Source organism: Chelonia mydas, chromosome 11, assembly GCF_015237465.2.
Source record: "Chelonia mydas isolate rCheMyd1 chromosome 11, rCheMyd1.pri.v2, whole genome shotgun sequence".
NCBI classification, from domain to species: Eukaryota; Metazoa; Chordata; order Testudines; family Cheloniidae; genus Chelonia; species Chelonia mydas.
The window spans coordinates 58,817,722-58,833,758 of NC_051251.2; the positions used below are offsets into that span (position 1 = coordinate 58,817,722).

General features: G+C 41.0%; 1 protein-coding gene across 1 annotated transcript in view; it reads right to left on the reverse strand.

Moving 5' to 3' along the window:
- The window catches only part of MPP4 (membrane palmitoylated protein 4), a 41,211-nt gene that overhangs the window by 21,693 nt on the left and 3,481 nt on the right, over positions 1 to 16,037 (reverse strand). The window contains exons 2-10 of the mRNA XM_043525056.1: positions 13,623 to 13,739; positions 9,828 to 9,925; positions 7,452 to 7,529; positions 6,757 to 6,837; positions 6,009 to 6,140; positions 5,353 to 5,434; positions 3,752 to 3,837; positions 1,352 to 1,423; positions 661 to 857 (exon numbers count right to left, since the gene is read on the reverse strand). Coding sequence (XP_043380991.1) covers positions 661 to 857; positions 1,352 to 1,423; positions 3,752 to 3,837; positions 5,353 to 5,434; positions 6,009 to 6,140; positions 6,757 to 6,837; positions 7,452 to 7,529; positions 9,828 to 9,925; positions 13,623 to 13,704 — 908 coding nt within the window. The 5' untranslated portion in view covers positions 13,705 to 13,739. The remainder of the gene's footprint in view (positions 1 to 660; positions 858 to 1,351; positions 1,424 to 3,751; positions 3,838 to 5,352; positions 5,435 to 6,008; positions 6,141 to 6,756; positions 6,838 to 7,451; positions 7,530 to 9,827; positions 9,926 to 13,622; positions 13,740 to 16,037) is intronic.

The following is a 16,037-nucleotide window of genomic DNA, read 5'->3' on the forward strand; positions in this document are numbered from 1 at the left end:
TATGCTTTTTTGGTTTGTACCCTGGATAGTACAACATGGTTCTAGAACCATGCTAGAGAAGTTGTATAACTAGGCAACTTTGTGTAAAAGGGTCCTTTCTATATATAAACTGACTATATGCAGAAAACAGGGAGGTGGTTGTGTGTTTCTCATTTTAAAAAAACCTGTCAGCTCTGCTTTGAGTATGAAAAACACAAAGCTACAGATGCCTCAGACACACCTTTAAAATACTGTAGTGATTTTTAGAAATAATGATGCCTCTGTGGCATAAATTCTGATTTTTATCTTTACATTTTTTGTACCACAAAGGAAAGCCCTGAGAAACCAAAGTCCTTAATCTTTGTCTGAAGCTATTTATCTTAGTTTGTGTATATAGGACCGATATTGTTAGGGGCTTTACACACTAATATAAAGACAATGCCTCTGCTCTGAATTACTTACAATCAGACTTAAGGTGAAAAAAATCCTGTTTTCACACAAATGTCCATAGTACTATTAAAACAGGAGAAGACACATGCAGAAAGCTCATACTGTCTGTCAGGCATCAGTATGTCTTTATTGATTGAATCAATCTGTACTATAATTGCTAAGTTCAGATCATGAAACCCAAGATAACTGGCTCATTCTCTGGTTTGAGTTCAGAAACCCTAATTTTCATACCTCTTCAGAAGATGGTTTGAAGGTATCAGCCCAGCACAGGCACTCAGGTCTGAGACTTGCCTGGCCTGCCACCAGAGGACATCATTCTGGTCAACAATCTGAAGGATTTCACCCTTTTTAAAGGGCAAGCCTGCATCAGCACAAGGTATGGCAGGGTCCTGCAGGGGCCAGTAATCTGCCATTGCTCTCACATAGAGCTGATACAGAACATACAGACATAAGTGAAGGCGAGCTTCTTCAGAACAGATACAGTAACAGTGTGTATGAATATTTACAAACTAAGGGCCTAATCTGACTTTAGATGAAGTCAACAAAAGTTTTGTTATTGACTTCAATGGGAAGAGCACCAGGTCCAAAATCCAATTATTTTCCTGATCAAGAAAAATGTAGTCATCTAGTACACTGTGAACAATTTGACCTTCTCCTCTGGATCACTCCAGAGATGCCTTCACTATCTTTATCACAGCTTGCTATATTTAATTACATTACCTACAGCAAACTTAATTTCAGTGCAGACATATATGTCTAGGCGAGACATGTTATTAGAGATTTCTGTGAGCTGGGCTGGCAAAAAATGCTTCTAAACAACCTTACCCTCACGTATCACACTGTGCAGACTGCCCATTAGACATTATTGGATTAACTGCAGTAACAATAATAATCTGGAAGAAAAAATAAATGAATCTCTTACTGTTGTTTGGTTGCTGACTGGCCGATCAGAAACTGGAATCAGTTTGAACATAATTGTTCCCTGGGACAGAGACTAAAAGATTTCAGAAATAAAAAAAGGTCAAAATATATTTACTACTGGTAACACACTGAAAGCATTTTAAGTTTCATCACTGCAAAATGAATGATGGCTCCAAAAGCCTGTTATAAATATCCTTTCTATAAGAATGGAAATTGCTTAGCTCCAGCAGAATGCCATATACAGAATCACTGTTAAAACGAAGATCTTTAAAGCAAAAGGATAGATTTAATTCCTGTGTCGGAAACTTTGGAACCTTGCTAAGACTTCTAATTCCCTTAAATATATGTCTTGTTATTTTCAGTATCAATTCACAATTAATTTTAGTTCTCAAATCTAATTTAAATTAACTATATAGGGCTGGGCAAGCATACAAGCAGGGAAAAGAATTGTTTTCAAGATCTGTAGATTTTGTGTTATGGTGAAGTTTGTATTTCTAATGGTGTGTTATGCATCTGAAGATAGGTGCAAACAGAGAAATCACAAGAGATAAACAAATAAAAACAGACACTAACCAGATTGGAACCTCACTGATTGGCACGAACAACTAGAGAGCCAACGAAGAATACTAAATATTGTGACCTGGTGAGCAAGCTGACCAACTTCAGGGATAGTGCATCACAGAGTGATCTTTGTTAGCTAATTTTGACAAAGATTATTTTAGTTTACATTATTTATGACAGTACTTGATAACATAGGAGTTAATGCATTTTGTAAAATGAATGAAGGCTTAGGAATATATGACACCTTATGACAGCATTCTGCCACTAATCCTTTGCAGAGAAATGGAGTGAGACTGCTAGGGTAAGGGTTGGCTGAATTATTGATTTTAGATAGAGAGAATTAGTGAGGTTCTACTGGATTTTGTCCCAAAGGACCCCTCGTACAAATGGCAAAGGGTGGAATGCACCTCTACACAGAGATCCGGGCTTATGCACCACTTCAGCCCTATTTGGAAGGCTTAAATAGCACACAGGCCATGTGCTGGCTCACTGCACAGGATAAATGTGATGTTATTGACATACCCTGCAACCACTGTTATATATTTGCAGCAAATATTGTACAGCAGTTGTCAGGTAAGGTGTCTATATAAAGGTTATGGTTTGCTGGTTATGATTATGCTATCTGTGTGTATGTATCATTTTTGTAGTTGAAGTTATAAGTGTTGGCTATGTACTTGTACATCAATGTGTTTTGATTCTGAAGTAGCCTTAGTAAAGCATTTGGTCAGCTTCTTGAGAAAGCAGCGTGCAAATTTAGTGCCCAAACAAGAAACACTTAACTGACAATGGATCTTGGAAAACTCCAATCCACATAAGTAGTCTTCCTGGGAACCTGCAAGGTAGCATGTGGGCCATGGCTACCACCTGTAAAGAACTGAGTCATGCATGGACATGTGACTTGCCCATGTGACTCCAGACTCCATTTTGCTGTAATTTTCCACAGTAAGAACAAAAGGGTGTTCTTACACCTGGAAGAGACTATAAAAGGCAGCTGCCTCATCTCCATCTTGTCTTCAGTCCTGCTTCATACCTCTGGAGGAACTTTGCTACAAACCGAAGCTTTGAACAAAGGACTGAATGACCCATCCCAGCTGTGGATGTACTCCAGAGACTTGATTTGAACTTGCAGTTTATTCTATCGCTGCTACAAGCCTGAACAAAGAACTTTGCCATTACTGTATGTAATTGATTCCATTTAACCAATTCTAGCTCTCATCTATATCTGTTTCCTTTTATGAATGAACCTTTAGATTTTAGATTCTAAAGGATTGGCAACAGTGTGATTTGTGGGTAAGATCTGATTTATATACTGACCTGGGTCTGGGGCTTGGTCCTTTGGCATCAGGAGAACCTTTTTTCTTTTACTGGGGTATGGGTTTTCATAACCATTTGTCCCCATATCAAGTTTTACTGGTGGTGATACTGGGAAACTGGAGCGTCTAAGGGAATTGCTTGCGTGACTTGTGGTTAGCCAGTGGGGTAAAACCAAAAAGTCTTCTCTGTTTGGCTGGTTTGGTTTGCCTTGGTGTGCATAGAAATCCCAGCCTTGGGCTGTAACTGCCATGCTTTAAGCATTTTGTCCTGAATTGGCACTCCCAGTTGGGTCCCATCAGAACCAGCATCGTTACAATGAACTTCACCCACAATGAAAAAACAGACAAAGTAGTACATTACATGTAAAATTATTGCTTGTGTGTAGGTCTTCCTCCCTCTAAAGTTTACATTGAGAATTTAGGCTGCTCTTTTTAAAGTGCACTTATGAGTACATATAATTACACTTGAGCTACAAATAAATAAAAAAAGAAAAAGAAAAAAGAAAAAAGTAAAGTGCATTTCATACCAGAATGTGGATAACTTGCTCTGGCTCTAGTCCCTCCACTGGAACTCCATTCACCTCTACCAGCTTGTCTCCAGCATACAACAACCCTAAAATAAAATGGTACAGGAAAGAAGACACTTATTATAGAGAAGATGTGATTCTGAAAAAGTTCAGAGATGCAACAGAAGACTGGAGAACAGCCCTGAAATAAGAAATGCTCCTATCCTAGATTCGGACCCGAGTCAGGAATTTCAGATCTGAAGTATTATTGTGTTGTGGATAAAGCAGACAGCTCTGTTATAGCCTTCACTGTGGAATCTCAAGCAATTGACCTGACTTCTCTGAGCCTCAGTTTCTCTATCTGTAGAATAGGTGTATTCATTCTTCCTCCTTTTTGTAAAGCACTTTGAGATCTAGTGATTATGAAAAAGGACTCAAGGAGTGTTAACTATTCTTATCCAAACTAGAGTTCCCCCAAAACTGATGTGTTCCAATTCAGAGTTCTGGTAGTTGCATCTTCCCCTTTAACTGAGTTGAACAGGTTATCTCATCCTAACAGGATTTCATTCAGCCACTGTATACAACTTGCAACTGTATATCCTTGCAACAAACCCCGTTGCCAACTCTGTCCACATATCTATTCAAGGGACACCATCATAGGACCTAATCACATCATCCACACCATCAGGGGCTCGTTCACCTGCACATCTACCAATGTGATATATGCCATCATGTTCCAGCAATGCCCCTCTGCCATGTACATTGGCCAAACTGGACAGTCTCTATGTAAAAGAATAAATGGACACAAATCAGACGTCAAGAATTATAACATTCAAAAACCAGTTGAAGAACACTTCAACCTCCCTGGACACTCAATTACAGACCTAAAAGTGACAATTCCTCAACAAAAAAAACTTCAAAAACAGACTCCAACGAGAAACTGCAAAACTGGAATTAATTTGCAAACTGGACACCACCAAATTAGGCTTGAATAAAGACTGGGAGTGGATGGGTCATTGCACAAACTAAAAACTATTTCCCCATCCTAATTTTCCCCCCTACTGTTACTCACACCTTCTTGTCAAATGTTTGAAATGGGCCATCCTGATTGTCACTACAAAAGTTTTTTTTCTCCTGCTGATAATAGCTGACCTTAATTGATTTGTCTCGTTAGAGTTGGTATGGCGACCCCCATCTTTTCATGTTCTCTGTGTATATATCTATATCTTCCTACTGTATTTTCCACTCCATACATCTGATGAAGTGGGTTTTAGCCCACAAAAGCTTATGCCCAAATAAATTTGTTAGTCTTTAAGGTGCCACAAGTACTCTTAGTCTGTATCAGCAAAAAGCACGAACACAGCTACCACTCTGAATACTGTAAGATTGTGTTTGAAGCTGGCTGTCTCACCTTTTTTAATGCAACACATTTAACCTGGAATGAGATAGTCATGAAGAAATAAAAAAAAAAGTCAGAAGCACTTCAATGTGAGGCAATTATTACTATTTATATGGTACTGTACAAGGTGTGTCCCTAAAAGTTGTAACAGGAGAGAATTTACAGTTGCAGAAAAAAAACAAAAAACGACTTTTCCCTGCTGTGTGTTTCAAATGACACTTACCACTTCTGTCTGCTAGCCCACCATGGATCACCCTGGCAACCACAATGTCACCCGTTATCTCATGGCGTTTAATGGTGGCACCCTGGCAAAATAAAAAAAATAAATAAATATCTTTCAATTCCTTTAAAACTGCAAGTCTGATCTCCTTAATGACTGGAGATTACTGAAAGAGATTCCTTTTCCCCTTAAAGCTGCACAGTATTGCAGGACCCGTAAGTACAGTGCACAATACCTTAAAAGATGTGTAAACCTAGTCTCTTAAGGGACATGAACAAAATGGTCATTATACAGCCCAGTTTCCGACTCTCGCATTCTATAAAATCTTACATAGGGTCTACTGTAATACATCTTTTCCATCTCTGACGTTATGATTTTCCAGTGCTAATCCCTGTATTTATCACAAGCATAGTACAACATAAAATCCTTAGTTCACAAGGGCAAACAACTTCCAAGAAATTTTGTTAGTTTTTTTCCTCCTTCCCACTCCATTTGCCAAGGAGGCACTTTATTTGTTCAAGATGAGTCTGTCAATTTAAAAGACAATAGAAATAACAAAATTTCTATAGCATTGCTTATAAATAACCCATTTATACAAAACACTTTATTGAATCTATTGCACAAGTTCAAATAATCAAAACATGAGAAAGCTTCCTTACCAGGGGCTGCTTGTTCTTCACTAAGCAGACAATCCTCATGGCTTCTTCATTTTCAGGGATGTTATCTGGTAGAGGGGGAAGGATTGGTTCAAAATCTTTCTGGGCCACAGTATCATGAGCTGATAGTAAGGCCTGTGACATGAAGAAAGAGGCAAGCAAAGGTCATCCCAAGAAATAGCTTTGACTGGGGTCCAGGAGTCAGAAGTGGGAGACTGTATTCTTACATGAATACAGACCCACACGGCGGTGGGTGACATCATAGCTCTTTCCACTGAAAAATTCAATCACTGGACATTTTCCTGATTTCTTGGAATTTAATCTTAGGAGAACTGTGTCCTCGTTTGGTGCTATAGCACAAGCACATAAGCTTTATAATAGTTTTTAAGACAAAACAAGTTTGTTCATGTAAAAATCCTGCCCTGTGTCTCTAAGAATTTTTTTTAAACAGATCTCTCAAAAGCATAGATATTAAAGACAGCAGTTACCATCAGTCTTTTGTGAGTACTGTAGATATTTAATTCTTTCATGAGGTAGGGGATGTGACACAGACTTCAGAGGTAGGGAAAAGAATCCCACAGTTGCAAATTCACAGATACCATTGTCCACTAATTTCTTCTTGCCATAACTAATCCAAATTTCTATTGCCTTCTTTGCTGTTTTCTGCAGGCAGCTGCAAAGCTCATTCCCCCCATACTGCAGTCGTTTCAGTGAGAGATGTTTCCACTCCCTTTCAATGGCCAGCACTTGCCTTCAAGTTTGGATTTCGCAGAAGACGTCTCAGCTCTCTGATCTCTGTAGATTGAGGGACTCCACGCAACAACTCCACCACCTGGTGATGAGAGAGTGGGAACTGGATCCATCTGGAATTCCTATTTTAAATACTGTAGTAAACTTTATTTGGTGAACTTTATTTGGTAATGTAAACAGACCTTTTCTTTAACTCTATGCTAAGAGACTAAGTGAATTCTCTTCTCCAATCCTACAACTAGATTTAATGACCAGTGTAAGTTTCTAGCATGAACCATTAAGCTTCCAGCTAATTCGGTCACAAACTGATTAAAATCATCCTATCAGAAACCTTATAAAATTCACAGATCTGAGCCAGGCTCCTTTATGGTCAGTTCTTATGACAAGGCAGATTTTGAATTGGGGAAGAGGGACGATCTAGCAGTTAATGCACAGGACTCGTAATCACTCTGCCACAGCCCATGCGATTCTGGGAATTCCACACCTTCTATGTGCCTTTGATCCCATATCTGTACAATGGAGATGATTAACTACTTGTCTCACAAGGGAGCGAGGCTACATTCATTAATGCTTGTGATGGGCACTCAGATCCTTGGACGGACTGCGCCACAGATATGCAGAGTATTATTATGTGCAATCAAATTTACAGATTAGGGTTCGGTAAAAAAAGGAATATAGTCTCTTATATAATCTCACCTCACGAGACAGTACACGTGCTTGGGGTGTGACTGGGACTGGTTTTTTTCTGATAGATTGATGGAGGCATTCATAAACCTATAGGGTGAAATAATAAAGAAAAAGGCACAATGCAATACTACTCAATGGTGCGATCCATTCACATGGAAACATACACATATACAGCAATGCCACACCACTAAGGACTTTCTAGGACCAGCTAGAATAAAAATCATAAATAAGGCTATGAGTTAGTCATGGAATCCATGACTTCCAGCAACCTCCATGACTTCAGCCTGCGGTGATCAGGAGCTGCAGGGTCCTTTGCCACCAGCGAGGGCAGGGAGCTGCAGGGTGCCACCAGCGAGGGCAGGGAGCTGCAGGGTGCCCCCGGCACCTCCCCGAGCCCACAGCTGCCGGCGGGGGAATCCCTGAGCTGCCCGTGCTGCGGATGGCTCCTAGCCCCTACACAGTTGTGTGGGGACTAGCAGATCCCCATTTTGTCAGGTATATTTTTAGTAAAAGTCACGGCGTCCGTGAATTTTTCTTTTTTGCCCATGACCTGTCCATGACTTTTACTGAAAATATCCATGACAAAATCTTGGCCTTTATGATTAAGGCTATCAATCCTCCTGATTCAGGACCTAACAACAGATTGCCAGCTGAGGCCAATCTTAAATCTCTGACATTGCATAGTACTACCCAATTAGCCAGGTACACTGGGGTTTTCCACCTTAATCTGAAGTATCTGTAATAGGTCGCTGTCAAAGGAAGATAACAGGCTCACTGGACCAGTGCTCCAATCCAGTATGGCAAATCCTCAAAGATTCCACTGTTTCCTTTCTTCCCCTAACTATAATCCTTACTCAAAAAGCAAAGCTAAAGTAAATCACCAAATTTAAAGACCGATTTCAAGGAAATTTTTATTCACCTAGACCAGTGGTCTCCAACCTTTTTATGCCCAAGATCACTTTTTGAATCTAAGGGCAACCCAGGATCTGCCCCGCCCCTTCCCCAAAGCCCTGCCCCACTCACTCCATCCCCTCCCCCTCACCCGATCTCTCACTCTCCTCCACTCTCACTCACTTTTACCGGGCTGGGGTAGGGGTTCAGGAGGGGGTGTGGGCTCTAGGGTGGGGGTTCGGGTGCAGGAGTGGGTGAGGGGTGCAAGCTCTAGGAGGGAGTTTGAGTGCAGGAAGGGGCTCCGGCCTGGGGCAGAGTGTTGAGGGTTCAGGGTGCTGGCTCTGGGAGGGTGTTTGGGTGCAGGAGGGGGCTCTGAGCTGGGGCAGAGTATTGGGGTGCAGGAGGGGGTATGGGGTGCTGGCTCCAGGAGGGGGCTCAGGGCTGGGGTGCAGCCTTCCGCCGGGCAGCACTTACATCCAGCAGTGCAGCACTTACGGTGGCGGGTGCAGCAAGGCTAAGGCAGGCTCCCTGCCTACCCCGGCTCCACACTGCTCCCAGAAGGGGCCAACATGCCCCGGGGGGAAGACACTTGGCTCCGTGTGCTGCCCCTCTCTGCAAGCACTCCCCCTGCAGCTCTCCCGGCCAATGGAAGCTGCGGGGGTGGTGCTTGCAGGCTGGAGCAGCGCACAGAAGAAGACCCCTGTTCCCCCGCACCCGTGGGGCCACGCTGGCTGCTTCTGGGAGCGGCGTTGGGTAGGGAGTCTGCCTTAGTGGCAGCCACGCTGCGCTGCCAGAGATCGCAATCGACTGGGAAATCCTCTAGGTTGATGACCAGTGACCTGGAAGTTTTTTTTTTATTTTTGTTTTTATTAACATTGGACCTGTTTACAGACCTTAAGTTACTTTCCTGCTAAAATGTTTAACTTAGTTTTTTGAACTATTTTGTCTAACAGGAAAAATTTCCTTCCCAGTTTAGTCTGATGCTAATGTACAGCCCTTGATTATACATCACACCAATGCAATCAATAGTAAATAATATTTCACCCTCATATAGCACTTTTCATTCATTCATTCGTACAAAACAGGACATCACCCCCCTTTTACAACTGGGGTACAGATCACCACCTGCAGCCAATCTTAAATCTCCCTGTGATTGCATGGTATTACCCAATTAGCCAGGTACACTGGGATTTTCCACCTTAATTAGAAGTATCTGAATTAACCTACAATCTCAGCATGGCACAGTGAGGCAGATGCCAGTTGGACATATTGTTCATAGAATATTAGGACTGGAAGGGACCTCAAGGAGGTCATCTAGTCCAACCCCCTGCTCAAAGCAGGACCAATCCCCAATTTTTGCCCCAAATCCCTAAATGGCCCCCTCAAGGATTGAACTCACAACCCTGGGTTTAGCAGGCCAATGCTCAAACCACTGAGCTATCCCTCCCCTTCTTCCCTAAGGAAGACTGGCCTTGCAGACAAAGAGGACTTTACCTTTAGGAGAGCTTGCAGCCAGGGAGATCTGAGCAGGTCGTATAACACTCCAACTCCATTGACATCTCTTTTACAGAACAGACTCAATTCTTGTAACACTAGAGAGTCAGAACATGAGCTAAACGTGAGCCCAAGAAACAAGGAAGTGCAGTGCATTTCAGCACAAACAGCTGAACAAAAAAGCCAAGTATTGGCCCAGACCTCTGAGAAGGTAATTCATTTGAATTTACATTCCCTTATAATGTGTCCCAGATACCCAACTGGTAATTCCTTAAGAAAAGGTTCCCTGTCCTCAGCTCTATGGTACATACCTTCTTATCAGCTGTATTTGTGCAGGGCAAGCAATTGTCCACTGATCAGAGAAACATATTCCCCATAGGCATCCCACACCCACTAAGTTTGAATCCAAGTTGACATTTATTCCAACCATGTACTGTAGTAACTCTGCCTTACCCATGTTTTAGGGATTTCTTTTAGATTGTAAACTCTTTTGGGGGCAGGGATTGTATCTCTTCTTGACAGCGGAAAGTGCCAACCACATCTCAAGGGCTACTGAATATATAATAATGATGCACATTCCAGTCTGACCTGATAGTTCAGTTAATAAATCTGTACCACTATCAGCCATCCTGTACATTACCTGCTGGGAATGGGGAAAGAGTCATTCTTATCAGAAACAGCACCATTTCCCCTACATAAAGAGAACAGGAATAGTGTGCAGACACAATGGAAATCTAGACCTATTTAGAATCTGAAGGAGGCATAAGACTTTTGGCCCTTATCAGTTTATGACCATTATTCAAAATCAGGCCTATATGCAACAGGAAACTAGATTTTTCCAGCAGTATTGGATCATTTCTAAAGTCCTATGCTCTGCCCAGGAAATATGAGAAAACTGAAAATATTAACATATGAAAGTCTGAGGATATGTGGCTAATTCCCATTGAAAGTCAATAGGACCTATGCATCTAATTCACTGAGGCACTTTGTAAATCCCACTAGGCACCTATCTGCATCTTCAAGTACCTAAATACCTTTGTAAATCTGCTCCTAGATGATTTTCTGACACAGGCCAAATAAAACTGATCTGCTCCCTCACCCCCAAATACACTCCGATTTTCAACACTTTCTATTATTTCCTCTCTTCCTTTTTTGTGCTTCCACAGGGTGACTATGCTTCTTCGTCCTGCCTCAAGTCAAGCATCTCACTAGTAAAACCAGTCAAGGGACAACATATTCTCTTCATTTCCTTCTCTCACTCCCCTTTGTTGTTAAGCGCTGAAGGCTGGAATGTCGTTGCCACAGTAACACTGTCCAGGCTACTAAGCTGTTACAGGTGCTCAGTGCTTCTGTCAAGGTTCCTTCCCCACTCTGAACTCTAGGGTAAAGGGAAGGATAAACACCTTTAAAATCCCTTCTGGCCAGAGGAAAAACCCTTTCACCTGTAAAGGGTTAAGAAGCTAGGATAACCTCGCTGGCACCTGATCAAAATGACCAATGAGGAGACAAGATGCTTTCAAAGCTGGAGGGGGGAGAAACAAAGGTTCTCTCTGTCTGGGTGATGGGGACCTACATGAAAACCCCCTAAGCTTATTTTTACCAGCTTAGGTTAAAACTTCCCCAAGGTACAAACTATTTTACCTTTTGCCCTTGGACTTTATTGCTGCCACCACCAAGCATCTAACAAATATATAACAGGGAAAGAGCCCGCTTGGAAACGTCTTTCCCCCCAAAATCCTCCCAAACCCTACACCCCCTTTCCTGGGGAAGGCTTGGTAAAAATCCTCACCAATTTGCATTGGTGAACACAGATCCAAACCCTTGGATCTTAAGAACAATGAAAAAGCAATCAGGTTCTTAAAAGAAGAATTTTAATTGAAGAAAAAGTAAAAGAATCACCTCTGTAAAATCAGGATGGTAAATACCTTACAGGGTAAACAGATTCAAAACAGAGAATCCCTCTAGGCAAAACCTTAAGTTACAAAAAGACACAAAAATAGGAATATACATTCCATTCACCACAGCTTATTTTATCAGCCATTTAAACAAAACAGAATCTAACGCCTATCTAGCTAGATTACTTACTAAGTTCTAAGACTCCATTCCTTTTCTGTTCCCTGCAAAAGCATCACCCAGACAGAGAGAACCTTTGTTTCTCCCCCCTCCAGCTTTGAAAGCATCTTGTCTCCTCATTGGTCATTTTGGTCAGGTGCCAGCGAGGTTATCCTAGCTTCTTAACCCTTTACAGGTGAAAGGGTTTTTCCTCTGGCCAGGAGGGATTTTAAAGGTGTTTACCCTTCCCTTTACATTTATGACAGCTTCTCTTCTTGGAGCTCCGGTGTTATCAGCATTGGAAGAGAGTGCAGCCTGCTAACTTAGCAGACCTTGATGTTACACGTAAGAAAGACCACAGGCTCAGTTCGGTGACAAAGGCACTCGGCCAAGTTTATTGCGCTCAAGACACATACCGGCTCCCTGTCTCTGTGGTTACAAGTACACTAACACATGAGTGCCCAGTGGTAAGGAGTGGCTCAGTCAGCTGTGGGAGTCTCTTCTGTCACGTTGGCTGCACAAAGAATTAAGGTGAGGTACCCCAACATTTATCGACTGAGACAAAAACTTACTTACTACCTTATGGGTTTCATGACATCTGCTTGTTACCTCCCCTTGTACCTTGCTCCTGATGTCTCGGGCAAAAAATCCCTCTTCATCACTTCTGTCAAACCCTCTTATTTTGCGCTAGGTCAGGGTGTACCTGGGCTCATCTTTTGGAAGGTGTTCACGTACATACCCAGTGACAGGTACTTCTTAGGAGTGCCTGTGTTTTAGTACCCTTGCCAAGTTTATGTATCAGACTGCGAACGTGTAAGCACCTGCTTTTAATACATGGCCTGACTTTGGTTCACAGCTTAGCCTGGATTTGCTGCCTGTGGTTCAGGCCTCAAGTCTTGCACCAGGCCCCGTGCTCCATGCTCGCTAGCTCTCGCACTCTCTCTACACTACACCCTTTTTGTGCTTTTTTCTGTGCTGCCTTTATGCTTGCAAATATCTCCCTGATCTAGTGCACCAAACAAGTTCCTTCTCATTCAAATGTCTCATAAAACCTCAATTCTTCCACCAGACTGATCATTCCCTCACATAAAATTTATATTAAAAAAAACAACCTCGCTACAATACAGTCAGCTTGAGCCACTGCAGATAGCTACGCCAGACAAAGACTACATCTCTTCTTTTGTTTCCTGCTCTCCTGTCCACAGCCTCTCTACATTTATTGACAGTTCATTTTGGTTTTGCTATCACTTTAGGCCTTGAGCCTTATGCCTGTGCTTAGCTTTAAATTAACTGAGTTCAAAATTAAATTATTCAGGTACTTGTTTGCCAAATCAGTGCCTTAGAGTGTCAGCTTTTTGAGGTACGGACTTTGACCTACATTATTGGGAAACACTAGTGATTTTGGATGCTCAATTTGAGAAATTTTAAAAAAGGTGCCCGATTTGGAGGGAAGGTGCTCAGCGCTTTCTGAAAAAAAATCAGACTCTTAAGGCATTTAAAAGCAGGCTTCCCAAATTCACTACTCACTTATAAAAATTTAAGCCCTTACCTCAATTGTGCCTGTAAAGCCTGACTCACACCTGTCTGGTACTATATAAAGAAACAAAAATCCTGTTCTTGCTTGGAATTCAGTCTTGTCATGTATACTATCAGTAATATTTTAAAATATCTGCTGACTTGATAAGAAAATCTGCATGTTCTTTCTTGTTTTGAAAAAAGGAACACAAGAGTTATGTGCTGTACCGGTTTCCTGGCCATGTACTGCAAGCATCTCCATCTTCTCCTTCCTTCTAGGAGATTCTCCTCGTTTCTCTGAATGGATCATTCACAGCAGCAATGTTTCACAAAACAGACTCCGAACTGGGAAACAAGAATAAGCATGTTGGAATAACTTTCGATTTGTAAGAAAGAAAGTAGAACAAAAATACAATGGGGGATGAAAATAGTGTTTCAGATTCAAATGTCACAAAACAAGATCACAACCAGTTTAAATTAGATATGGGCCGAGAAAACCAAACTGGCAGGACTTGCATCTCAGTTTGAGTCCATGTCGACTGCTAAAGGTTAGGGTGGAATTCAAATTAAAATGCTTTTAGCCTTGTTCATCTCTAATTTAAACAGAGCAGAAGAATATGGTGCACAAAGCCCTGGTGCTCAATGGGCAGCCTACAGGTCAAAAGTAGTCCATGGCTATATTTAAATTAGTAAGTAGATGTATTCTCCATGGGACACTTGTGCTAAGGTGCATTTCTTTACCTTGATCAAAATAGTCTCTCTGGCTGCTTGTAGCACATCTTGGTGCAAGACCACATTTAATATTATCAGCAGTTAATGGGAAAGGCTTAACTGGTCAAACCATTAACTGTTCGAATTTTACCACCATATTAAACAAGGCATCACTCAGACAGTACAGCTCAAATCTGTTTACGCCTCATATACAGCCCTCCAATTCATGGTAAGTTGCTAATGTGGCTCTTAGCGGGACAAAAATTTGGGAATCCATAGTCAAAAGTAATTGTAGATTTAGTGGTCGTCTTATGTGAATTCATAATTAGCAATTCTTTGAAGAGTTTGCCCCATTTGCCATAAAGCTGTTATAGTTTATTATCCACATTTTGGAAATTTTACAAAACTCAGTTTAGATATGACTGAACTATACTGGCTCCTTGCAGTGGGATGGGAGGGTTTAAGTTGCATCTTTTCAAGGAGTGTCTATGAACTCAAAATCTGCATTACAGTATTACACTAAGCCACTGTATTTAAATTATGAAGTTTCCACTGCCCCCTCAAAAATAAGTCACCCGTGTGAAAGCATGCCATACGCCACATTTTTAAATGCACTACCACTGACAGCTGTAATTTGTTTCCCCCAAGGTATCTGAAAATAAAAATGAATAGCCCATTTTTCAGTCTACAGGAACCGTCAAGTTAAGAGTCACATTTAAAAATAAACCAAATTTCTTTTCCTATTACTAATACGTTAGACTATTCATATTGAAAGAATTTGGAAAATCAGATTTGCTTTCCTACCACTAACAGGGCCAGAATCTGCAAAGACGTCTTCGTATAAAGAGTTTAATTGCCTCCAAGTTGCTCTGGTATTCCAGACTTTGCCAGGCATTCCAAGGTATTGACTTCTTGGTATTTCTTTCATCTTGGACAATAAAAGTAGGCTTATCACTACCACACCCTAGTTCTCCTGCACTAGTTCAATGCTACAGTGAGCAAGGGAAAGAGGCCATTTAAATCCAAAGTGATTTTCAATTTCATTAAAGTTACAAACACTGCTATTAATATAGGCTTTCATCAAACCTACTGCATGAACAGCCTTACAGTATCCCTCTAAAATTTTAGGTATAAAATTATGAAATGTAAAGCGTACACCAAAAACAGCATTAAAAACCAATAAATTCCATTTTTTGTTTTCACTCATAAAAACACTAATTTCTTCCTCAATTTCTCAAAAAATTCCTTCCAACAATCTCTATGATAACTTTAAGCCCAATTTACATTTTTATGGGCAGCTTAATACAGCAGTCACCCCTAAAAACTTAACAACTTTGCCTTCGAGAACTAAGATCCTGATCCTGAAAACACTTATAAACATGCTCAGTTGTACCCAGGTGACATCACTAGAATTGATGGCAAGAGTAAAGTTAAGCATGTGCAGCAGTGTTTGCAAGACTGGGGCCTAAACAATCTTATCTCAGTATTTGCAAAATAATCTAGACTTTCCTATACTTTCTGTATGGAAAAATGAAGACAAAATTAAAATTATTTAGTAATCAAAGGCAAAATTTTCCTCTCTTTTAGGGCAGCCCATGATATAAAACCTGAAAATGGTGTTTCCATAATCAAACACAAATACTTTCCACAGCAGCATGAATCATGGCATTCAAAAATGCTTGCAACTTAAACAAGTTCTTTAAACTTTTTTTTAAGTACACAACATATGGGCAAATGAAATCTGTCAAATGATTACATTTTAAATTAATGATTAGACACAATGGACAACACACCCAGATTGAAATCAGAGGAAACTCTCCATTCCATTTCTTTTAGCAATTGTCGCTATAGGGAGACTGAGTTAAGGATTTTTAGAACTGGTATTTTACAGTGGCGGAAGAGTGAATCATCTATTCTAGAGAAAACTGAAGT